This window comes from Electrona antarctica, assembly GCF_951216825.1.
Source record: "Electrona antarctica genome assembly, contig: scaffold_26, whole genome shotgun sequence".
NCBI lineage: Eukaryota > Metazoa > Chordata > Actinopteri > Myctophiformes > Myctophidae > Electrona > Electrona antarctica.
The window spans coordinates 1,738,396-1,764,342 of NW_027636995.1; the positions used below are offsets into that span (position 1 = coordinate 1,738,396).

The window sequence follows — 25,947 nt, forward strand, 5'->3', positions numbered from 1 at the left end:
TCCTCCTTCCTTGTAGGAACAGAGTGCATTCTGGGATTGATTGGGCCAAACTCATGAACGCGCTGCCATTGCACTGAAACCGCGTTCACGTGTCATCATGAACGTGCGCAATGATAGTCAACGGACCAGCGCGTTCATGAGTTTGGCCCACGCTGCAATACCAAATTCGGCCACTATGTCCATTGCGCCTCAGGGTTTCCTCCGGGTGCCGTCTCTATTCATATATACTCTAAGGCACCAACGCAGTAACATAGACATCCTTTACGGCACTGCCTCTTTCTCTGCCTCGCAGAGCGAGCTCCTTTAGTTCACAATTTCGTCGACCGCCTCTCTCTCCTTTCACTGAACATTTTGGCCAGATTTTAGCCATGCAGATCCCACTCCCTCGACTTCATTTCAGTCAGAGTTTAAGTCTGCTGTTTTGGCGTGCATCCCAAGTCCACCTTCAGAGCAGGTTGGCATCCCGACTCGAGTCCACCTTCTCAGAGAAGGGTGGCGTTTTGAGTTTGGGGTAAAACGAGTCCACCTTCTCAGAGCAGGCTGGCATTATGGGTTCGTTTGGGTAAAACGACCATCGCCGCGATGAAGAAGAGACGTCAGTTGAACATGGTGGTCATGGAGTGAGAACGGCAGAAAAAGCTGCATTATGCAACGCGCCGCGCGGCCGTCACGCACACTGGAAAACAGCCTGTCTACAAGCTCTAAAGCAGGGCTTCTCAAAGTGGAAAACAGCCTGTCTACAAGCTCTAAAGCAGGGCTTCTCAAAGTGGAAAACAGCCCGTCTACAAGCTCTAAAGCTTGTAGACGGGCTTCTCAAAGTGGGTGCCTTGGCACTCTAGTCTAGGGTGCCACGGCACCCCCCATGCCAAAACGCCAGCGCTCGCCCAGCAGTCTGCCGTCAACGAGGCGGATGCGTACAAGGGTGAGGTCACTTCTCGCCCTCAGGCGTCTTACTGTAGCTGTTTAATCAGTGCTGTGAGTCTTTATAGATTATTGTTGCATGGGATTTGGTACAGTTCATAGTGAACTAGAAAAAGTGCCCTTCTGGGCACAGGTCTCCCACCAGGAGTGTGTGTGATGTTTGGCAAAATGTAAGGAGTAATATATAATCATGTTTTGTGTGTGTGACTGTGTGTGTGTGTGTGTGTGTGTGAGAGAGAGAGAGAGACGCGGCTTGGCCTGTTGTAGCGCCACCATGAGGCTGATTTGAAAACTGTAAAGTGGCATTTCTTCCTCAGCCTAGTGGGAATATGCATGCACCGTTTCAACGCGATCGGATGCTGCGTTGAGTAGTTGTGGCGATTTGTACAAAACGGGTACAAAGCGGGCTACTCCTGAAAAGTTTAGAAGCTAATCTTAGGCAATGAAGGTGGATGAGAAATCAAACAAACCCGTCTTGATTTGAAAAAAAGGATTTGGAAAAACTTCAGCTCACTCAGAACAGGGCAGCACGCCTCGCTCTGCACTGTTCTGGGAGAACTAGTGTTGAGTGGATGCATGCTGCCCTGTCATGGATGAGAGTGGATCAAAGGTTGGCTTGTAGCCTTGTGACATTTCTGTTTAATATATATCATTCTGGTAAACCTACACAGTTGTTTCTACAGATACAACCCACCAATACTAGACATAGCTATGCCACCAGACAGGCTGTTGGTCGTCACTTTACTCCACCTTTGATACCTAGAACAAATGCACTTAAGAGAACAGCAATGTATAGAGCAGGAGCCCATTGGAATGAGCTCCCGCCACATATTATTAATATAGAGAATAAATCAAGCTTTAAAAAGAAATTGAAGGCAGCAGTGATAAAGAAATAATGTTTAGTTAGATTGGTGAGTGTTTGATTCAATTAATAGGATATACAATGTTTGTAAAATTGTTGTATAAATTTGTTGTAATGTAATATATTTTCTAGAATGTATGAAGACAGAAAGCTTCAATTATTTTTCTTTTGTTTTGTTTTTAACTATGTAATGAAAAAATACATTGTATTACGTTTTAAATTGATTGTATGAGTGTTCGGACCCCAGGAAGAGTAGTCTTCACTGTAGTGAGGACTAATGGGGATCCGTAATAAACATAAACATAAACATTGATCACATGACTATGGAGAGCATGTGTACCGATTTGCGTGAAATTTGGATACAATCTGAAGGAGTAATATTAGAAAATGTGTTTTACATATGTCGGCCTCCTGGTGGCGCTAAAAAGAGCAGATGTGAAAAATTCCAGGCAAAGGTTTTTCCTTGGCCTCTAGGGAGTGTGCATACAAAGTTTTAGACAGATCTGTGCAGTTGGAGGTAAAAACACTTTTCGGTCAGTTATAGCGCCACCATGAGGCTGAATTGAAAATGTTCATGTGGCATTTCTTCCTCGTCCTAGTGGGAATGTGCGTGCACAAATTCACGGAAATCACACGATGTGTTCATGATTTGCAGTATCTTGTTTGAAACTGAGCACTCCTGCGAACTTTGGAAGCCAATCTTAGCCAATCAGGATGGCGTCTGAGAAATCTGAAAGACCTGTTTCGTTGAATGGCTCTAGAGACTGTGTACCAATTTGCGTGATGTTTGGACAAAATCTGTAGGTGTACTGTCCAAAAACTTGTTTTGCACAAAGCGGCCTCCTGGTGGCGCTATAACCGGCCGTTCTAGAAATTCTGGGGCAGAGGTTCATCGTTGGCACCCAGGGAGTGTGTGTGCAAAATTTGGCATCGACCGGGTTAATGGTGCCGGAGATTAGCTGTTCACAGACGCACGGACTCACGGACGGACGGAGTGCAAAATAATATATTTACATATATGGTACTTACCATAACCTTGAATTTAACCTCCATTTATATTTTTTAGATTTACTTACCTCTTACTTCATGCAAGCAACTATCGGCTATTTTCACCATGCGAAAGTTTAAATTAGGTCTTAAGTTCATTGTTGCAAGTGATTGACCAAGATAGGGGTACTTAGACATATCTTTGGTCACACATAGCCATGTTTGTTTCTTAAGTTGTTTTTTTCCTGACCACAAAATGATACGAATATAACAATATATATATATTGTATATGACAATAAAATAATAATAAAGTAAATAAACTTTATTTGTATATTTGAGCATCTTTTCAGGATGAAATGCTTTACAAAGCAAGAGAAATAAAGAAAAGTAAAGACATAAAACATTAAAATAATAGCATGCAGTTATGCATGCAATACAGTGAGGACATGAATAACAACTTTTAATGTTAAAAGCTCAAGTGAAAGCAAGAGTGTAGAAGTACGTCTTGAGCAATAATGTCTACAGAGGCTGCCTGTCGAAGGTATAGTGGGAGTTTGTTCCACGCCGTTGGCCTGTAGAAGCAGAAAGCGGCTTCACCTTGTTTTTTAGTTGCCACTTTTTTAGGCACATCAATCAGGCCAGCAGTGGAGGACCACCATTACCCGGTGTCCAACAACAGTGTTATTTAGACAGATGCCAGGTTCATGGTTCACCTGGTGTCCTAGTTCATTGAGGCCCTACCTACACCATCTCTCTCCATTCTAAGTGAGTATTTACCTTGCTTATTTTAATTAGCTCTGGATAAGATTGTCTGCTAAATGACTAATTGGTAAATTACAATTGTAAATTGACATAGTTTAACATGTGGTAATTGTCATATTGTGTGACTCCTACCTGTATATGCTTCAGTATCTATATTTATCATAAACATGTGGCGTACTTGAAAGGAGAGAAACAAAACAGTATTACTGTTACTGACAGTGTCTCACCTGTATGTTTCAGGTAATATTGACCAATGCATTTGCCAAAAGCTCTAACTAAAGTTTTTTTTCCCCTGTGTGACTGCTCATGTGTGATAAGTATTTACTTTACTAACGCATTTGCTACAAACTTTACGAGTAACGGGCTTTTCCCCTGTACGAGTCCTCATGTGGTAAGTTAGACGACTCTTTATCCTAAAGCCTTTGCGACAAACGTTACAGTAAAGGGCATGTCCCCTGTATGCATCTTCATGTGTGTCTTAAGAGTACGCACTACAGAAAAGCTTTTGTTACAAACTTTACAAGCAAAGGGCTTTTCCCCTGTATGAGTCCTCATGTGACTTCTTAGATTTTGCAAAGAACCAAAGCCTTTCCCACAAACGTCACATGTAAAGGGCTATTCTCCTGTATGAGTCCTCATGTGCACTTTTAGATTACCTTTAGTACCAAAGCCTTTGCTACAAACTTTACAAGTAAATGGCTTTTCCCCTGTATGCGTCCTCATGTGATCTCTTAGATGGTTCACATAACCAAAGCCTTTGCTACAAACGTTACAAGCAAAGGGCTTTTCCCCTGTATGAGTAATCATGTGCACTTTTAGATTAGCTTTAGAACCAAAGCCTTTGATACAAACTTTACAAGTAAATGGTTTTTCCATTTCCCTCATATGAGTGGTCATGTGGTAAGTTAAACCATGCTTAGAACCAAAGCCTTTGCTACAAACTTTACAAGTAAATGGCTTTTCCCCTGTATGAGTCCTCATGTGCTCTTTTAAATGGTGCACTACACCAAAGACTTTGCTACAAACATCACATGTAAAGGGCTTTTCTCCTGTATGAGTCCTCATGTGCACTTTTAGACTTTTCATTTGAGACATGCCTTTGCCACAAACTTCACATGTAAAGGGCTTTTGTCCTGTATGAGTCATCATGTGGTAAGTTAGAGAACGATTAATACCAAAGCCTTTGCTACAAACATTACAAGTAAAGGGATTTTCTCCTGTATGTGTCCTCATGTGAACTTTTAGATTACTTTTTCGACTAAAGCCTTTGCTACAAACTTTACAAGTAAATGGTTTTTCCCCTGTATGAGTCCTCATGTGGTAAGTTAGAGGACCCTTTTGACTAAAGCCTTTGCTACAAACTTCACAAGTAAAGGGCTTTTCCCCTGTATGAGTCCTCATGTGCTCGTTAAGATGTGCCTTCGAATTACACATTTTGCCACACTCTGTACAACTAAACCTTTTCTTCCCTGTGTGACTCCTAATGGAATCAGTTTGTTTTGTTGTTTTCAGGTCCTGGGACAGCTTGTTGCTCAACGACCAGGCTTGACCTTTCACATTTTGTGTCTTGTGTGATGTCGGTGTGTTTAAATCTGATGGATCTTCCCTGGTCTCCACTAACTCATCACTGTCTTCAGTGTCAGATTTATTGTCTGATTCAGAAGAGTTTAAAGAGAGGAGCTGGTTATCACTAGTTGGCTCCCACTCACTGTCAGATGCATTGTCTGATTCAGAAGAGTGTAAAGAGAGGAGCTGGTTATCACCAGTTGGTTGTGATGTTCCACATGAGTCTTCTACATCGACTTGTGTATTCATGTGTTGAGTTGAAGTGCTGGCTAGAGGCTCTGTCTCTCTGCCTTCACCATCATCATCATCATCATCACTTTGCACTGCAAGTAATGTCAATGTTGACCCGTCATCCTCCACTGATCTTTGAAGTAGCTTCTGTTTAATCTGTAAAGACTCTGGTTCCTCCTGGACCAGACTGGACCTCCTCTCCTGATGTTCAGGGGAAAGCTCTTCTTTAGGCAAAAGATAAAATGAAAGAAATCCATTAAATGTTGAACTTAAAGGGTAAGACCACACTTTTTTGAGGTTTGGGTTGTGTAGTTACCTTGATGTAACTCCAAATGTGGACAATAAATACAAAATAATTGCTCCAGTGATTACAAAATAATTATGCTCCTCATTGACTTACATTGTATGCTAAAACAGCTCTCAAAGTCACTATTTTAGTATGTAAACAAACATTTATGTGGATTTATTTTTTCATAAAAAATGTTAACTTCCTGTTGATTTGTCCATTTTATTAGGAAGAAACCCCGGACTGGATCCGTGGATCCGGATCCAGATCTTCAAATAGTAAAATCAACAGGAAGTTAACATTTTTATGAAAAAATAAAACGAAAGAATGAGTTTTGGTGATGCTCTATATTGTCTGAATCAACTTTGTGTTTGTTTACGTACTAAAAGAGTGACTTTGAGAGCTGTTTTAGCGTACAATGTAAGTCAATGAGGGGCATATTTTGAATTTCTAATCATTGGAACATTTTTTGTTTTAATTTCTTGTCCACATTTGGAGTTACATCATGGCAAGTTAACTACACAACCCAAACCTCAAAAAAGGGGAGGTGGACGCTTTTCAGACAGGGCATTAGTCCGACATTCATCCGCATGTCGGACTAGTGTCTGCTCCCGTGCTTGCTCCTCTGTTGTACTACAAGGAAGTAAACACTTCAGACAAACATTTCCTCCAACTACCAGAGGAAATATTAGCCATGGTGATGCTCGTTTTTAACAAGCATGATGGCAGACCTTCCCACTGTTTTGAGCGCCTTGCTACATTTACAATGCTAACGTGTATATGAGCGTTCAGATTTAAAATCTTAAGTGCTCAGGTGGGTATTAGCACCCGTGCATCCTGTGTTCTTCAATAAAAAGCATTTTAATCCGATGTGTGGCCATTTTCTCAAGTTATGTATCAGAGTGCAATACACCTCCCAACCTATAGGGGTGCGTAGTTGAAAGCATGGTTGCCGGCGGTGGGAAAAAATATATTAATTATTGAACAACGCATAATGCAAAGTTGCTAAAACCCACCCGAGCAAAATTCTAACATCCGTGGCCCCGGGGTGAGCACTTTATATTTGAAATCTGAATGTTTATGTAGACTTAAATTTTGTAAATGTAGCAAGGTGCCCAAAACAGGCTGCAGTAGCGTCATGACAGTCACGTTTCAGGGCTAGGAGAAACAAAATCAACTCGATCAACTTAAACGTCATTCTCATTTATCCACAATTCTACTGTACTCTGTGCTGTACTACTCTGTATTTGACTGTACTCTGTACTGTACTGTGCTCTGCACTGTACTGTACACTACACTGTACTATACAAGGCTCTCGGAGAGAACACCTGGACCACTTTGGTGCAGACCTAACAACTGCAACGAAAGGTAAGAAAGCCTTCTAGCATGGAATTATCCTTTAAGTAATGAAGGAGGTTCTTCAATGTGGTGCAACACATTTACGTTTATTTTACTGCACTGATCTGAATACTACTTCCAGCTGTCTGTCATACAATACAGTCAATAGAAATCAGTACAGTAACTGTAAAGAGTAAAATACTCTGTCTAAACGCACCATTCTAATAGTTATAAACACAAACACCTTTGTTATAAACATAATATTTCAAGTGCCAAACCAGGCAAGGATCTAGTCCTACACCTACAACATAGCAGAATAAAATAAAACGTACTGGTTTCCAGGTGGTCGTCAGGTTCCTGTTTCTGTACAGTGCAGGCTGGTTGTGGAGAACTCATGTTCACCTGCAGGCTGGACTCCACACACTGGTCTGGAATGAAGGAATTGAAGGACTTAAACATAAAGAAAGTAAAAATATGAAACGTGGAATGCCTAGGAAATAGCCTTTATTATGTATAATAGTGTCATCTTGTGATATGGTGTAATAATAGCAGCTGCAGATAATTTATAATCATTATGGCACCTGAGCACGTGTATGTGTACGCATCACCAGACAGCACAACCACTCATCCTCTTAATTTGAACACAAACCGTTACGTCCATTTATTAAGAATCAAAAGTGTGAAAACATGTCAAAACATGGAATCATGTCATAATCTTAACTGACAAATATGATATACAATGAACCGTTTCCATCCCTAGGACGTGGGGGAACACAATCGACGCGTGCATCCTCAATGATATCAGGCGAGAGAAGAATATTCTGAATTCAGAAGTCAAAGCGGCCATGTCTTTTTCCCCAGAGCTTCTATTTTGAAGGAATCCCGGCACCGATTGTGCTAATGAACTATGACGTCAATGCAAAATACAAAACCTGAACTAGCTTCTCTGTGAGACTACAGTTATTTATGTAACATCAATTCACTGCAAAAAGGGACTAGTGGACAAAAGATCCAGTATACTGTAAGTCAGACAAGTCATTTTACACTTGGTTGCATGCTGAAAATAGCCGATCTACAAGCTCAAGCCATAGCCCAAATGTGCTGACCTCATCACATTTGCCGATTTTAGCCCAAGGAGTGTTTATTTGTGGAAAACGAATGCTTGGAATGGATTCAGAATGATGAAACCCCCTTAGTCTGACATGTCACATGCTACTTAAAGGGATATTTTAGCCTCGATACCCAGGCTTTCATTTCGTCTGCGCGAAAAATGAAAGCCTGGATTTAGGCATGGGCTGCACTGGCCTAAACCTTTCTGCGTATGCGTCGCTTCAAATGATGTGACGTCAGGGCTCTGAGCGGTGTGCACCCCTCAAAATAACACTGTGAGGAAATCATTACCAGTGGAACTTCAAACGAGGCTATGCGAGGAAAATGAGGACAATGGCTGAAGAACCCACCACACCGTCTAAGAAAAAAACCATTGTGTGCCGACTCTGTGGAAATAACTTTGACAGTCCGTTAGAATGGTATACTCCAGCAACCAGTGGTTTCTGCTTCTGGTCGACACAATAACAGTGCTGCACGGGGGGGGGGGGGGGGGTGGGGGGTGGGACAGACCGGTGAACCAATCCAGGGTGTGCGCAAATCCTCCCATCTAGGCCAGAAATGTCTAGCGTTGGCTCAGGCTAGGGATATTTCACTTTCAAAAAAACTTTGTCATTTCATCATCTACTCAGTCTTATGTGAACACCCCGGGCAGTTCCTAAGTTGCTTGATTCAGTATTTAGATATTTGATATTCATTTTAACTGCCCCGCCCCCTTCCTATACAAATTATAACAAACTTAATTTGTTTTAAAAATCATGATAGATTCATCAAAATCACCTAAACTTTTATCTGTTGACTGATATTGTCCTTCTAATATGAGGGGCAGTGGTTTGTCATTTACTGTTTTAATTTATTTGTAATAATTATTTTGGAAAAGAACCTCCTGCTGCCCGCAGCTCCAGCTCCTGCTCACAAAATGAAAAATAATTATAAAAAACTAAATAAAAACAGTAAATGACAAACCACGGCCCCCTCACGTATTAGAAGGAAATTATCAGTCAACAGAAAATAGGTCGGGTGTTTTCGATGAATCTATCATGGTTAAAATGGAGTTTTAAGTTAGGGAGGGGGCGGGGCAGCTAAAATGAATAGCACAGTACTGTACAGTTTGCTACAGTACAGTACAGTACAGTACAGGGGATTGCAGTACAGTAATTACAGTAGCGTAGAGTACAGCACAGAGTAGTACAATACAGCACAAATGAGTACAGTACAGTACAGGTAAGTACAGTACAGTTCGCTACAGTACAGTATGGCACAGTATGGTACAGTACGGTACAGTATTATACAGTACAGCACAGTACAGTATGGTACAGTGCAGTAGGCTACAGTAGAGTACAGTATGGTACAGTATAGGACAGTACAGTATGGTTAGGTACAGTACCGTACAGTATGCTGCAATACAGTACAGTAAAGCACAGCATGTTATAGTACAGTAGGCTACAGTACAGTACCGTACATTATGGCACAGTTCAGTATGATACAGTATGGTACAGTATGGTTCAGTGCAATACAGTACAGCATAGCGGAGTACAGTACAGTACAGGACTGCAGTACAGAGGAGTGCAGTACAGTACAGTAGCATAGCGTTGTGTAGCATACAAAGGAGTACAGTACAGTACAGTACAGTACAGTACAGCACAGTACAGAGGACTGCAGTACAGTACAGTACAGTACAGTACAGTACAGTGGAGTACAGCACAGTACAGAGGACTGCAGTACAGTACAGATGATTGCAGTACAGTACAGTAGCGTAGAGCACAGACTAGAGTAGTACAGTACAGCACAGGTAAGTACAGTACAGCACACACTATTCACGCTAGGTTGCCACATTTGCGACATCCAAGCAACTTGGTATATAGAAACATTGCCACTCCATTCTTGCTTTCATACGGATATCAAAACAAATCAAAAAATAGGGCCACTCAGCCAGGTTGCTAAGTTTGCACTTTCCATGCATGATGTATATGAAAACATCATGGGTTGCCATTTGCCTTTCAAAGTAAAAAAAATAAAAAAAACGTATCGCCCTCCCGTTATTGCTAGTGATCGACCGATAATCTGCCACGGCCGATTATCGATCTCGATATTCATGATTTTAATTAATATCGGTATCGTGCTAAAAACAAATAATCGAGAAAAAAACGGCCGATTATTATATTTCTAAAAAAAAAGCGCAAACGTGGTGAAACAACCACTTTCATTGAAAATCCGGTAGAGTATGGTTGTAAGGAGATGTATAGCTGCGTGTCTGACTCTCCCAGTGCTCCACCCCCGGAAGAGTAGAGTAGACACGGCTCCGCGGCTCTACAGACACACTCTGCACTGATGCACACACTCTGCACTGACACACACACACACACACACACACACACACACACACACACACACACACACACACACACACACACACACACACACACACACACACACACACACACAGCAGGGTGCAGAGAAAGGATTATAGGCTACTAACCTTGTAACCATAAAAAGCTTTGCTGTTTTCATCTTCAATTAACCAAAATAAAATCCACACGTGAGAGGGACAGAGTCACAGAGAGCAGTGGTAGAACTACGTTAGCCAAGCTAGCTGCTGCCTGCTAGCGCTGCAAACAACAGCTGTAACAAGCAGAGGCGTATCTACAATAAGGCGAGGGCAGGCGTCCGCCTGTCCAAATCCATTTCTGGCCTGGCCAAAATCCATACAATGAGAAAAAAAGACGACAAAAACAAGACCTGAGAACTATTAATGGACAGCCGATTGGCCGTTGCGGTAGAGCGCGACCCTCAATCACCAATTGGAATGTAAATGCATGCCTTTCAGCCTTTGTATCCTACTCGTCTGGCAGGTATATCTCTTTGAAAACCTTTAGTGCTACGATTGTGCCCGGGGAGACGACAATTAACACTTATCTTGCCTGCCCAAAACGTAATTCCTGGATACGCCACTGGTAACAAGTTGTCTATTGATTGCCTGTCGTGTGTGTGTGTGTGTGTGTGTGTGTGTGTGTGTGTGTGTGTGTGTGTGTGTGTAGGCTGTCCCCAAACATTCAAGGTTTGAATGTTCGCTCGTTAGGGTTGGCACTCGAATCTTAATTAATGGGCTTGAACCATTTGTTTTTTTATTAAATAAAAAATATATTTTTTTCCCTTTTTTATTAACTCGAAAATATATCTTGGCGAGAATGCGATATGAGCATGTAAAAATATCTCCTTGTTCTGTCCTTCTCCAAAATCTCCCGTGCACATTAATTTGGTGATTGGCCTGCAGCTGAGGTGAATGACCTTTCTCACCTTGTTCTGTGAGAACAAAAGAGTTCCATTGAATGGAATGTCTGACGCGTCTCTCACACACACACAGCCATGATATATTAGCATATGCTTGCTTTCTAGCATCACATAGCCTATTGCCAAAAAGCAGTGAACTCATTGTTAAGCAAAACGGTCACGGAGGTTCTGCTTTTGCCCTGTGCCCACTTCAATGCGCTTCTGAGAATACACAGGTGGAACAAATTAATGAGTGACAGCTAACGAGCAAGCTACGCTGTCGTCTTAGCTGCCTGCCAGCAAGCTCACATGAGCTTGCAGGTGTGTGTGTGTGTGTGTGTGTGTGTGTGTGTGTGTGTGTGTGTGTTGGGAGAGACGAGAGAGATTGATAAAGAGCGGGGGAGACGTGCTGCGCTCTGATCGAGACTGATATCTCAAAGGTTATTTTTTTAATTAATTAGAAACAAATGGTCCGGATGTTCGCTCGAAAATTCCTGCCGAAGTTACAGTCCTAAAAAAAGGGCTAGGGTACAGCCTTAGTGTGTGTGTGTGTGTGTGTGTGTGTGTGCATGCGCCAGCCAACTGAAGGACAACTTTTTTCCCCATCCTGACCATCCTAATATGATTATTGCATGTTGGCTATATGCAATAACTAACTGCAAGCCAATGAAGAATGAACAGTAGCATGAACAGTAGCATTGTCAGTCTTAATTTCTAATTCATATTAATTTAGTTGCCAATAATTTTACTGTTGGCCAGTGTTTTGAGACATATTGTCGTATTGCTATACAATGAATGGTAAAAACAAATTCTACATGCATTAAAAAAGTGGCCAGTGATCTTGAAAGTGGCAAATTTCAGTGGTGGAGTAAAAACAACATGGCTTTGGAGAGTTTGGGCAGCAGATCTACAAGCTCTCAACATGTCATGCTGCAATGTGCTGTGGGCTTGTAGATCACCAATTTTGATAAACTAGAACGGTGCTCGTAGGGCCTCTACAGCCCATTGGGCACTGACCTACTTGGAACGATGCAAGTTGGAAATGAATGCCCCACCCAGATATGTCTGTCTCCCTTTTATGCCCATATATGGAGTTCTTTGTAAGGCATGCCCAAATAGGGAGTATATGCAGCCAGCTTGTGGAGTTCTGTCTTCTGTGTCAGGCATGCCCAAATATGGAGTGCTGTGAGGTCAGAACAGGCCAGCTCCATATATGGATGCTGGGCATGGGCCCGGTCCAGAGCCCGGAAAGAGGCCTTTTTGGGGCGGTTCTGGACAATTACACACAGACAGACAGACAGACAGACAGACAGACAGACATTGAAAAAATTAATCCCCCCAATTTTATTTTTTATTTTTGAAGCCTGTGCCTGCACTGCATACAGCACTATGTTCAGGGGTGCACACAAGCGGTACGCCAGTGCGCATGCGTCGTCAAAATTCATTCTGCGCTGTCAATCAAGCGCCGGGAAGCGCTTCTGCGTACCTGGGGGCTGGGGCCGCCCAGAATGATTATTATGGCCAGAATACTAGTACATTCTGTGGCGAGAGAATTTCCCACCGACTGCCACTCAAAGTGGCTACTGGCCAATCACAGCACGTCTTGCACTAGTGCACTGGCCATTGTGGCCAATCACAGCAGGTCCTTACTCAAACGAGGGAGGATTCCATGCTGCTCTGCTCGCTGCTGGGAGGAGAAGGACGACAGGAGTTTACTACGGAGAAAACCTGGCACAAATGTTTCGGCTTCTCCGTTTCAGATAGCAAACTACTGTAGTCCCCGGTGTAAAATGGCATGCTGGTGGATGCTTTGCACTCTTCCCATTCGCCGCTGTGCTTGTGTTTGTTTTCCGGGTGCTGGAGCAGCATGGTTGCTCGTGTGCGATGCCGTCTCTCACAGCCTAGGCACCGGCCACCTACTTTTTACGGGTACAGGTTTTAGTTCCGACGTAGTGGAATGGGAAGAGTTTAAAGCAGGGGTGCCCATTACGTCGATCGCGGTCGACCAGTCGATCGCAAGCGCTGCGCAGGTAGACCGCTTGGCCCTGCCATGAAAAACAAAACAAAAAAACAATCCTCGCCTCGGGCAGGCGGCGGCGCGCCGGCGGCTTTAAAACCCCCCACAATACAGTGCCTTGTTTTCAAGTGTGGGGAACGTCGGGTCTGTTCTGTTGTTAAACAAACTAAAGGGATATCTATCCATCATTGTTCATATAGCATAGCATAGCTTCAGAGAAGACACTGATGTTGTCGATTCCATTGCCTCGAAAATATCAACACTTTTTAACATGAACTCTTCAAGATTCAAGCGTCGGAGAATGAGATCATGGCACTGCAGGCTGACATACAGTTAAAGTCGCGCGCCCGCGATGGAGAGTTTTGGAACTTACTTGTGGAGGAAAAGTACCCAAACATCAGGACTTGTGCAGCCTCGCTCACAGCGTTATTTGGCTCCACATATTTATGTGAATCAGCGTTTTCCCACATGAAGATAATCAAGTCCAAATATCGTTCCACGTTGACGGACGATCATTTGGAGGCCTGTTTAAGACTAGCTGTCAGCAGTGACTGTCCGGATTACTCAGCGCTGACGGACTCCATTCAGTGCAAGCAGTCATCTGATTAAGGTAGGAATCTGAGCGCGTGTGTGTGTGTGTGTCCTGAATAGCGCTGCTATTTAAGATAGTGAGCAATGAAATGTTGTTTAAAGATGCATGTGTTGTGTATATGATTTGGTTTCTTAGCCTTGCTTTCTTTTTGTCGTTTTCACAGGGACAGTCAACAAGAGAGAGAGAGAGAGAGTGGGAAAGACAGAGAGCTTCAAGCAATCAGTGCCAAAACTTGTTTATATAAGGCAGGAATAATAATTTGACAGAAACTGGTCATCCGGACGGACGACTGGTGGTAATGAGTCACTTGAGTGAAGTAAGAGACTGTTCTTACAACTGAGAACTGAGCTGTTTTATTCAGTGTGCTCTTTGAGTTGAGTGGTGCCTTATTGCTTCATGTGATTGTGTATGCTTTTTTTGTGTGATACTTTTAATATTTGTAACATTCTATGAGCAATATGTTATTTCAAAGAGTAACTTTAACAAAACATTGCAATGTGGGGTAACTGAAAAGGTAAATAAATAGAATTGATTTTGAAACAGTCCTAATGCCTTAATGTTATTTATTTTGCCATATAGGTACATATTTTGAGTATTTTAAGCAATGGGATAATTATTTTTTGGTTGGTAGATCACCTTGAGCTGGCAATTTTAAAAGTAGACCTCAAGTCAAAAAAGTGTGGGCACCCCTGGTTTAAAGTATTGCGGACTGGCACTGCTCCTGCACAACATGAAGCTTATCAACACCGTGTCCCGACATACTGTTCCTTATTATCGTAAAGTCGGGTAGTGTACACTGTTTATTTTTGCACTGAGGATCCATGTGTGTCCGACTGTCTGACTGTACGTCACCTCGGCTAAAAACGAAAGGGAAGCCTGACGTATGCTTCGCCGTACGATGTGTCGCATGTTTAAAAAAATAGCTGATCTGGAAGCTCACAACGTGTCGCCTCCGCAACACGCGGTGAGCTAGTAGATCGGTTATTTAAATAAAAAATGTATCCAAATATTAGTATTAAGTTGTTTTGATTAGAATATGCATTCCATAGGGCTGGACCACACATGGACCTAGAGGCAATTTGCAACTCTAGATTTTTTTAATAATGGGATGAATCTAGAGTTGCAATACGGAGGGTATTGCAACTCTAGATTCATCCCATTATAAAAAAAATCTATTGACTCCCCACTCATCCAATAAATATCGTTTTGCTATAAGTTATTCATGCATCCCTCTTTTATCCATCCGGCGAGACGGGTCGCCGCATTTTAGGAGGACCAAGTAACTCCTCCAGGTACTCCTGTGAGTACTAGACCAAAAAAAGTTGTGTGCACCCCTGACTATGTTCCATATGCTGCTACAGTACATGTTTGCTGCATTTGATGGAGGGGGGGGGGGGGGGGGTGTTAATGAAACGATGTTGGTGCTTCTTGCACTTCCTTTTTATAAGCGATAAATATTCTCCAATGCATTTAACGGAATTCTTGTGTTGGAATTTATTTTACTGTAAAAAGTAACATAAATTCATATCTGCTCATAATATCAGCTATCGGGCTTTTTGATTGTCCACTAATCGGTGATCGGATATATCGGCCAAAAACCATATCGGTCGATCACTAGTTATTGCCTTCTTCCCATTTGCGACCTGCAGTCACAATAATATCGATTTGCATCTTTGTGACAGGCCTAAACATTCTCCCCTTCCTCCCCACACACACAGGAACCGTTTGGACGTGGGTTTTGACATATAGTAATTTTAGAAATATTCAAATGTTCCCCTTACGCATAAGATCGGTATCGGTCGATCGTGAGAAGAAACAAGTGGCAAAAAAATACGTTCTGGCCTTGACAGCCCATACATCCAAAAAGAAAAGTCCCATCGGATTGCATTAAACTCACATTGCCACTCACTCACTCCAAAACATTTTGTTTTGTTTCTGAACCCACCCCCATCTGACCTAGAAGAATGTATTCAGTATTTAAGTCCGACGTCATTTTGTAGTGCTACGTTACGTCCGGGTCCAAGTGGCACCAGCTCCTGTCCGCATCTCATTGTAAATAGAATATCTAAACGTGTGAATCTTTTTACAATGATGTTATTTTTCCAGAAAGGAAGCCATTGAGGGTTAAAATGGGTCTTAATGCTTCCAACTCGAGTAGAATTATTAATGTTTTGTGTCCATGACAAAAAATATATGATGTGGAGACAATAAAGACTATTATTTGGTCACTTATTGTTTTTGTGTTTATTAGGGACCAAGAAGTCACGCAGTGACTTTGGTCACTCTTTGTTTTTGTGTTTATTTTTCTTCTTCTCCTTCTTCTTCTCCTTCTTCCGCCAAAAATAGCTGTTCTGACTGAATGGTGCAGTCGGTTTTCGCGAAACGCGGTAATCTGGTAGAGGGCCATGCCAAACGGTGAATATGCGACGCCCAAGACGATTGGCCAAATGGTGGCGCTATAGCGCTCAATTTAAAATGCTAACTTTGAACGTGCATAGCTCATGATATGTTTGACCGTTGGCAATGACACTTTGATACCCATATGCGTCTCCTCATGCTGAACAACTTTCGTGTTCTGACTTTTGACCTCTGACCTTTAGATCACCCGCCATTTTGAATTATATGATCAGTACTTTATTTGTTTCTCCTTCTGCCAAAAATAGCTGTTCTGACTGAACCGTGCAGTCGGTTTGCGCAAAACTTGTCAACATGATAGAGGACCATGCCAAACGGTGACTATGTGAAGCCCATCATGATTGGCCAAATGGTGGCGCTATAGCACTCAATTGATGCAAAACTTGCAAAACTTGCAAACTTTGAACGTGCATATCTCATGAACCGTTTGACCGTTGGCAATGACACTTTGATACACATATGTGTCTCCTCATGCCGAACAACTTCCGAGTTCTGACTTTTGACCTCTGACCTTTAGATCACCCGCCATTTTGAATTATATGATCAGTACTTCTTCTCCTTCTCCTTCCGCCAAAAATAGCTGTTCTGACTGAACCGTGCAGTCGGTTTTCGCAAAACTTGTCAACATGATAGAGGACCATGCCAAACGGTGACTATGCGAAGCCCATCATGATTGGCCAAATGGTGGCGCTATAGCACTCAATTGATGCAAAACTTGCAAAACTTGCAAACTTTGAACGTGCATATCTCATGAACCGTTTGACCGTTGGCAATGACACTTTGATACACATATGTGTCTCCTCATGCCGAACAACTTTCGTGTTCCGACTTATGACCTCTGACCTTTAGATCACCCGCCATTTTGAATTATATGAAAAACAGTTCAAATGTAACTCCTCCCAGAATCTTTGCTCAAAATGCACGAAAACTTCTACACGTGAACTTTGGACCTATACGGACAAATAAGCGTAGCACATTTTTTCTAAGTGAAAAAAGGAAGTTTTTATGAACCAATGAAAATTGCTGTTTTGTGAAAATTATTCTTCTGCCTCTAATACATATGCTTATGTCACTTTACTATGCGAAGCCCATCACGATTGGCCAAATGGTGGCGCTATAGCACTCAATTGATGCAAAACTTGCAAACTTGCAAACTTTGAACGTGCATATCTCATGAACCGTTTGACCGTTGGCAATGACACTTTGATACACATATGTGTCTCCTCATGCCGAACAACTTTCGTGTTCTGACTTTTGACCTGACCTTTAGATCACCCGCCATTTTGAATTATATGAAAAACAGTTCAAATGTAACTCCTCCCAGAATCTTTGCTCAAAATGCACGAAAACTTCTACACATGAACTTTGGACTTATACGGACAAATAATCGTAGCACATTTTTTCTAAGTGAAAAATGAACTTTTTATGAGCCAATGAAAATTGCGCGCGCACGCACACACACACACACACACACACACACACACACACACACACACTAAAGTTAATACTGAATGATGTTACTGTTTAGAATGAGTCAACTGACTGTGTCTGCATAGCTCAGTTGGTACAGCTGTCGCCGTTGGACCACAAGGTTGTGTGTTCAAATCCAACTCAGTGTATGCATTGTGTGCTGCAAGATTTGTGATGACTCAACTATAAAAATATTGAAGTAGATTACATTTGACCCATCAGGCACTAGGACATGGCATCACAATAATGGAGATACTAGTAACTGAAATAGTGTAATAAGTCTAATTTTGCAATAGTGTAATAGTAGTGTAATAGTGTAATAAGTGTAATAGTGTAATTAGTGTAATAGTGTAATAGTAATGTAATAGTGTATTTAGTGTAATAGTGTAATATAGTAGAGGGTCATGCCAAATAGCACTGAAAGCGTACAAAGAGAAGTTTGTACGCACGCACGCACGCACACACACACACTTTAACTGTGCGTGAAATAAGGCTGTACCTTAGCCCTTTTTTTTGGACTCGAACTTCGGCAGGAATTCCCGAGCGAACATCCGGACCATTTGTTTCCAATTCATTTAAAAAATAACCTTTGAGATATCCGTCTCGATCAGAGCGCAGCGCGTCTCCCCTGCTCTTTATCAATCTCTCTCGTCTCTCCCAACACACACACACACACACACACACACACACACACACACACACACACACACACACACACACCTCGTTATTTGTTCCACCTGTGTATTCTGGGAGGCGCATTGAAGTGAAGTGGGCACAGGGCAAAAGCAGATCCTCCGTGACCGTTTTGCTTAACAATGATCAGAGTTCCCTGCTTTTTGTGATGTTATTCTAGAGAGCATATGCTAATATATCATGGCCCCTGTCAGCGATCATGCTGGTGTGTGTGTGTGTGTGTGTGTGTGTGTGTGTGTGTGAGAGAGACGCGTCAGACATTCCATTCAATTCACCTCAGCTGCAGGCCAATCACCGAATTACAAGCACGGGAGATGGGACAGCAGAACTAGGAGATATTTCTTTAAAAAAAATCACAACTTCTGACAGGAATGCACTAGAAACTTACTTTTTACATGCTCATATCGCATTCTCGCCGAGATATATTTTCGAGTTAATAAAAAAAGGGAAAAAATAATAATATTTTTTATTTAATAAAAAAATAAAAATAAAAAAAACGAATGGTTCAAGCCCATTAATTAAGATTCGAGTGCCAACCCTAACGAGCGAACATTCGAACCTTGAATGTTTGGGGACAGCCTTAGCGTGAAAACACACTGTAGTAATGGATAAAGACATGCCCAAAATGAGGACACACCTTCTTGTTACCAAATCACTGAATGGTTTTACTGTTTACAATATAGTCACTGATTGTCTCTGTGTAGGTCAGTCAGTCGAGCTCTTGCCCTTGGACCGCAAGGTTGTGTGTTCAAATCCAGCTACTGACAACTCAGCTTGTCAGTCATATTTGTACATATTGTTGAACGCCCTGTGGGCTATATCAGTGAGATCAATAACTTTAAAGACTGGTGTGATAATAGCCACCTTATGTTAAACACCACAAAAACTAAAGAGATGATCTTCAATCCAAATCCATGGTTATGAACGATTGTCTGCCTAACACACACACGCATGCAGCCACGCACACACGCACGCACGCAGGCAGGCAGGCACGCACACACACGCATGCAGCCACGCACACACGCAAGCACGCACGCACGCGCACGCACACACACACACACATGCAGCCACGCATGCCACGCACGCGCACACACACACACGCATGCAGCCACGCATGCCACGCACGCGCGCGCGCGCACACACACACACACACACACACACACACACACACACACACACACACACACACACACACACACACACACACACACACACACACACACACACACACACACACACACACACACACACACACACACACACACACACACACACACACACACTTTAACTGTGCGTGAAAACACACTGTAGTAATGGAAAGACATGCCCAAAATGAGGACACACCTTCTTGTTACCAAATCACTGAATGGTTTTACAGTATACAATGTAGTCACTGATTGTCTCTGTGTAGCTCAGTCAGTAAAGCTCCCGTCTTCGGTCCACAAGGTTGTGAGTTCAAATCCCGGTACCGACAACTCAGTTCGTCAGTCTCATTCGTGCATGTTGTTCTAATTGCGCATTGTTCTTCTTCTATCTTGGTCCCGCTTTATCGCTGCTTGCAGCTATATTTATCATTATTATTGAAGGTGGTAACAGTCCATTTGCGCAGTACAATATTTCGGTGGCATATTTAGAATGTGTGCAGGCTTGAGTATGTTGAATCTAGTTTGCATTAATGATTTAGTTGACACAATGAAATAAAATGGCGATAGTATTCCGTGTGGGGCAGACAGATTTGGGAGAGCAGCAGCTTTGTTGTTTTTGCGAGGAAAGCGGTAAAATTAGACTTGTGGTTGTTTGTCTCAGATTTAGTCCGACGGAGCATCACAGTATAACTCTATGGGGACACAAAAGCGACACAAAAGTCGGACCCGGAAGTATCTCTGGAGGGGGCGCTCACGTCATGGCTAAAATACTGAATGGGCTGCTATAGTATGACTTTTAGACTTGGATTAATTAGTGATGCTTATTTTTGAGGAGCGCTATATACAGGTTTAATGTTTGTTTTTAGTTAAATGTTTGTTTTAAAAACGCCATTGAAAATGAAGGGAAAATGTACATCATATTGTCCCTCATTACGTCATATTGTCTCTTGTTAATGGCATTTAATGCTTGTGTTGGCACCGTTTGTTTTACATCACCATTACATACATCACCTAATCAACATGAGTTAGACTTTAATTATATTAGCGCCCCTCACTTCACACGGGTGTGATTTTTATTTCTTACCTGAGAGAGTGTGGCACCTTGTCTTCCCATGTAGTAATGTCAATGTTGACACATCAACCTCCTCTTCCATGTTTTCCTCTTTAATGTGTGTAGGTTGTGGTTCCTCCTTGACCAGACTGGACCTCCTCTCCTCATGTTGTGAGGATTGTGGTTCCTCCTTGACCAGACTGGACCTCCTCTCCTCATGTTGTGAGGGTTGTGGTTCCTCCTTGACCAGACTGGACCTCCTCTCCTCATGTTGTGAGGGTTGTGGTTCCTCCTTGACCAGACTGGACCTCCACTCCTCATGTTCAGGGGAAACCTCTTTACACACAGACACAAGGAGGATAGAAGAAACCTCTTTACACACAGACACAAGGAGGAGAGAAGAGCTATAGCATAACTACTCAAAGTGCTTTTCTAAACGTATGACATTTATTCTCCCATTTGTTGATTTGTCAGCTTAACAAACCTGGTCTGTATAATATGACTTGTGGCTGTAAAAGGACGTCCAGAAGTTTGTCTTGTCTCTTCAGCAGAGTTTCTAGTGTCTCCATCTCTCTCTGGAAGAGGCTGAACATGAATCCTGCTGCAGTGCCGAGGCGCTCCAACACAAACACTCTAACAAGCTTCAGCTGACCAGCATCACTCGGCTGTTTTTCCAAAACACACAATATCTCCTCTCCCACCGACGTCAGATGTTCATTTATCGACAGCCTCAGCGTTAGAGAGTCCGTTTGACACACTCGACCTCGTTTGTAAGACATTTTTCACCACGCTGATTTGTTCCTCGCCGCCATGAAAAACAACACGCACGCACGCACAACAACGTGGTTCACGCATGCGCAATAGCAGCAGCTTCTTCTTTGCTTTACGGCAGATGGCAACCATAGCAACCAGTTTTTGGTGCATTACCGCCACCTTGTGACCCAAATCTTGGATCAACCTAAAATCTATCTTTACTACTAGGCTATATCAAATCCCTCTTCCAACCAATACGTGGTTATGGCACTGCTCAAAAAATATGATAGGCCTAACTAGTCCTTACCCGTTCAAATATATGAACACCAAATTATGTACAGTGTGTGGGTACAGCGATGTAATAGATCCTGTGGTGTCCATAATCCATAATATTCATAATTATGCTATGTCTATGTCAAATGGTCAACTAAATTTCTGTGCTTATTGAGGGTCTTCCTTCACTAGAGGTTCTCAGCCAAGTACCCTAGAGAATTCCATTGTTATAAACCCTTTGAGGCTCTGTGAGGATGGTGTGAGAGACATTTAGGCCCTTTCTGAAACCAGTCCCTTGACTTGAAGTGCTCTCAGGAGGTGGTCCTCATTCACAACGGCGTTTACGCTCATAAAGTGACGTTACGTGAGCGGAGCGTGAGCGGACAGGCATTTACGTGGATTGCCACATTACGTGGGAATTCATGAACTTGAACGTGAACTTGACGGTGACGTGGGTTGGTCGGAAATTCCGCTGAAAGCTGCGCCACCTCTCATGGTCGTGTACGGCTTGCGTAGATTTATTAAGAAGGCTTTAGTCTTCATTCTGAATCAATTAAAAGTCCCCAAATCTCAGATAAAATATGTAGGCATGTGTCCCCAACATTGGTCGCACATAAAAAAATTATAGCCTATAATAAAAGCCAGGTATCACTTGTATGCCTAAATGCATGCATTCTATAGGCAGGTTAGCCTAGAGTGCCTTACAGAAACTGCCCCTGCAAGCCCGGCACCTTTTTTATTTATTTATTAGGATATTTCTAGCATGCGCGATTGCGCTGCTCACTTGACAGCTTTCTACTCGCAGTGCAACGCGCTGTGAGCTTGTAGATCGGCTCTCGCAGTCTCGCGGACTCGCGCTGCATGTTAAAAAACAAACTCACAATTATAATAAGAACATACACTCAGTCATCATATCATAGTTTTAAGCCAGCTCACCTCCACTCGCGCTTGTTCACAAACATGACGGACAGACAGACAAGAAAGGCTGTTGATGATGATTATTATTACCACTGTAACTCGCTGATCAGCATGTTGACAGAGACTCGAGTTTCACGTAGGCCTAAATGCATTTGCTGCAAGCACCTATCTGCCTCCATTTGCGTCGTGGTATTAATTTATAATATGTATATTGATCACATGCGGACGCCACACAGAATAGCCAACTCTTACCTGCAGCTGAGGAAACATACAACGTAGTTGGATCGGATGAAATATAGCCTTAAGTCCAAATCCCACAAGAAAAAAAAGAAAGAAAATATGTCCTGTGTCCATGCATGTCCATATATTTGCTTTCCAAATCCGACAGTGCAGGGCAGGGAATCAATCACCGCAGTAGACTAATCAATAGGGCCTTTTATCATTGCCGAGTTTTAATATAGCATTTGGTTGTGTGGTGAACAGTACAAATTAACTTCTTTCTCATTATGTGAAAGTAACTGTAACATATAAGTTAACTTATTAACGTTCTGACATTTAACAAGGAGTGAAGCAATGCGTGCCAAGTTGGCAAGTTTCGTTTATAATTATATACAAAACTCGCGCTGTTTGCTTGAAGATCTGTCCGTGCAGAGACCCGCCTGTCAAAATTAACTGCTCTACAAGCTCATCGCGGCTGTTGTATATAATTTAAAGCCCGGTGCAGGCTATGATGACGTATTTCGATATTTCCTGTTGCCTTATATGGTGTGGGATGGGCGTTCTAACCAGGCGACACCAGGCGAATCGCTTGGGAAAAATGCGGAAAGGCTACACTCTGCGATCCGCACAAATGAAGTGATTACACCAGCTTCCCTGAATAAGACGGGAGCAAATCGCAGCGTGATCGGACAGAGAAATACGATGATATTTAGTATCTGTATACGCTTCCGTTACACTCTGGCGTAAACGCCGTTGTGAATGAGGACCAGGAGGTTCCCTCGTCAGGAAGTTCCCCTCCAGCTGAATCAAGTTCCCTTGATTAGGGTGCATGGGTATAAAAAACTGTTTGGAAATACACTCGCCCTCCTTGTGCAGAAACAGGAAACAGACACCATTCGTTGCCATGGTTACCATCATGCAATTGTGTTACCTGTTATTTTGTTTGTACAGTTATATTGCATTGCATCGTGTAGGTTTGTGTGACATGTGGATTTCATTAATATGGAAAAAGGAAATACAGCGTGACTGTCAAAAATGACATATACAGTGCATACATGGTGTTTATAAATCATTGTGTTAAAAGTTGTTTTGTTTGTGTGGTTTCATTTATAGTTTTTTCACGGTGGGGTAAATAAAGAGAACATCAGTTGGAGCATTGTCTATTCTGCATCAGATGACGATTGTTTAGGAGGAGTTTATTTATCATTTATTTGTGGTGGTTCTTACATTTGTAGGTCGCGTTTCCATGCGGACACAGAGCAGGGCTGCACAAGGCAATCAAGTCTAGATCGGCACAGACTCGCTCTTGAGGGCTTTATAAGCCACTTCCACTCAAGGCTACTTGGTTTCGGACGACACTTAATATGGCGCAGCCTCGCGTGAACGCGCATATCGAGGGCAAGTGTGTAGAGCGAGTGGCGAGGAGCTGGTTTCAGAAAGGGGGTTAGCATTCTATTGTCACAAGGAACCTTCTGGATGTTTCTGAGAGACCACTTGTTGAGACCACCATATGTTGATCTGTATGTGAAGTCTGTAACTCCACCGAGAATTCAACTGTTTGATGTGAAAGTATATTTTGTCGCGTTACTGCAATGTTAAGGGATCTTGGGCTGGCTGGCCACACGGTCAGCTTTGCTTGTGCTCCCGTGGGCCGACCAGGGCCTACGGGGAAGCTATGCTATTTTGTCATTCTGGACTCTGTCTTTGATTGAATAATGGTACATCACACTCCGAGGAAATCTCTCTCTCTCTGCCTGCGTTTCTTCATCTGACTGATGCGTTGATGACAAGGTTTTCACTACTCTAATCTACAGTTTGTTTTAGAGAGCTCCATTCTTCTCTATGGTTTAGGACTTTAGGTAGTTAGTTGTGTGAAAATACACGACAGTGGCCTAAACAGCCTGGTGTCAGAGGCGCTTGCCGGGTGTTGGGTGAAATCACCCCTCAGCTAGCTAACACACCCGCGTGCCACTTGCCCGTGGGGTGCATGCGTTGATTAGACACACCAACAGTCCTACAGTCATTAGTCCGACAACACCGTCGCTCCCCGACATGCGCTGCATGTTAAAAGTAACCTGTGCTGTGGGTTTAAAATCACCCGTGGCTCCTGACATGTGTTGCAGGTTAAAAGTAACCCGTGGCGGGTTAAATATCACTGTGTCGTCAGCGTGCGGTTAGGGTTAGGTTAGGGTTTTGGGTAGGGTCTCGGACTTGACTGCATAGGACTGTTGACCAAATTGGACACATTGCCGTTTTTAGCCCAAGGAGTGTTTTTTGTGCAAAACTAATGGATTCAGAATAATGAAACTTTGACATTTTTGACTTATATAGGATGTCAATGGTATGGTCACAAATAAACCATATAAAACAAATTGCTCAATACCGACAGCTGGCCAGCAAGTGGATTCAAAAACAGTTGAAATGACTACCGTGTGGGGGTCCCCTGAACATCCTGACCCCAAGGAACACGCCCAGGGGGCCGGCCCAGTTCCCGCGAGCCTTCCCGCGTCCAAAACAGTTGAAATGACTACCGTGTGGGGGTCCCCTGAACATCCTGACTCCAAGGAACACGCCCAGGGGGCCGGCCCAGTTCCCGCGAGCCTTAATCCTGCGTCCAAAACGGTCGAGAAATGACAGAGTTTTATACCATGTTGCTGGCAAGCACTCACGCACGCACACATAGCTGCGTAATGGAGGCACCGCTCAAAAATCAGCAGCAGTGCTGTTGAGACGGAGTCTCTCAGAGCAGCTAGCTGGCCGAGTGTCTATAGGCTAGCTTCACGGTTAGTCTTAAAAACAAAACAGAAAGGGTTAAAATGGAATTAATAAAATCACGGACATAAAATGTCCGTGATCACAATAATAGTCATACTGTACATTGTGTGCGTGCGTGCGTGTACCTACGTATGCCTGTAACAGCACGTGTCGTGTGCGTGTGTAAACCATGAACTAATGTTCACATATTATCATCCACTTTATAGTAAAACAACAACAAATATAACAAAGAACATGGACGCCAATGTGAGCCACATTTATACCCGGAAATTATACAACTAAATTCACAACATGA

The 25,947-nt window shown here is 42.8% G+C and overlaps 1 protein-coding gene across 1 annotated transcript in view; it reads right to left on the bottom strand.

The window, feature by feature from the left end:
- LOC306919559 (uncharacterized protein) overlaps window positions 1–21,553 on the bottom strand; it is a gene marked incomplete at its 3' end in the record, with an annotated part of 84,871 nt that extends 63,318 nt beyond the window's left edge. Inside the window, exons 1-3 of the mRNA XM_079532321.1 lie at window positions 21,199–21,553; window positions 20,748–21,050; window positions 7,287–7,382 (exon numbers count right to left, since the gene is read on the bottom strand). Of these exons, the coding sequence (XP_079388447.1) occupies window positions 7,287–7,382; window positions 20,748–21,050; window positions 21,199–21,493 (694 nt within the window). The 5' untranslated portion in view covers window positions 21,494–21,553. The remainder of the gene's footprint in view (window positions 1–7,286; window positions 7,383–20,747; window positions 21,051–21,198) is intronic.
- Window positions 21,554–25,947: the final 4,394 nt, after the last annotated feature.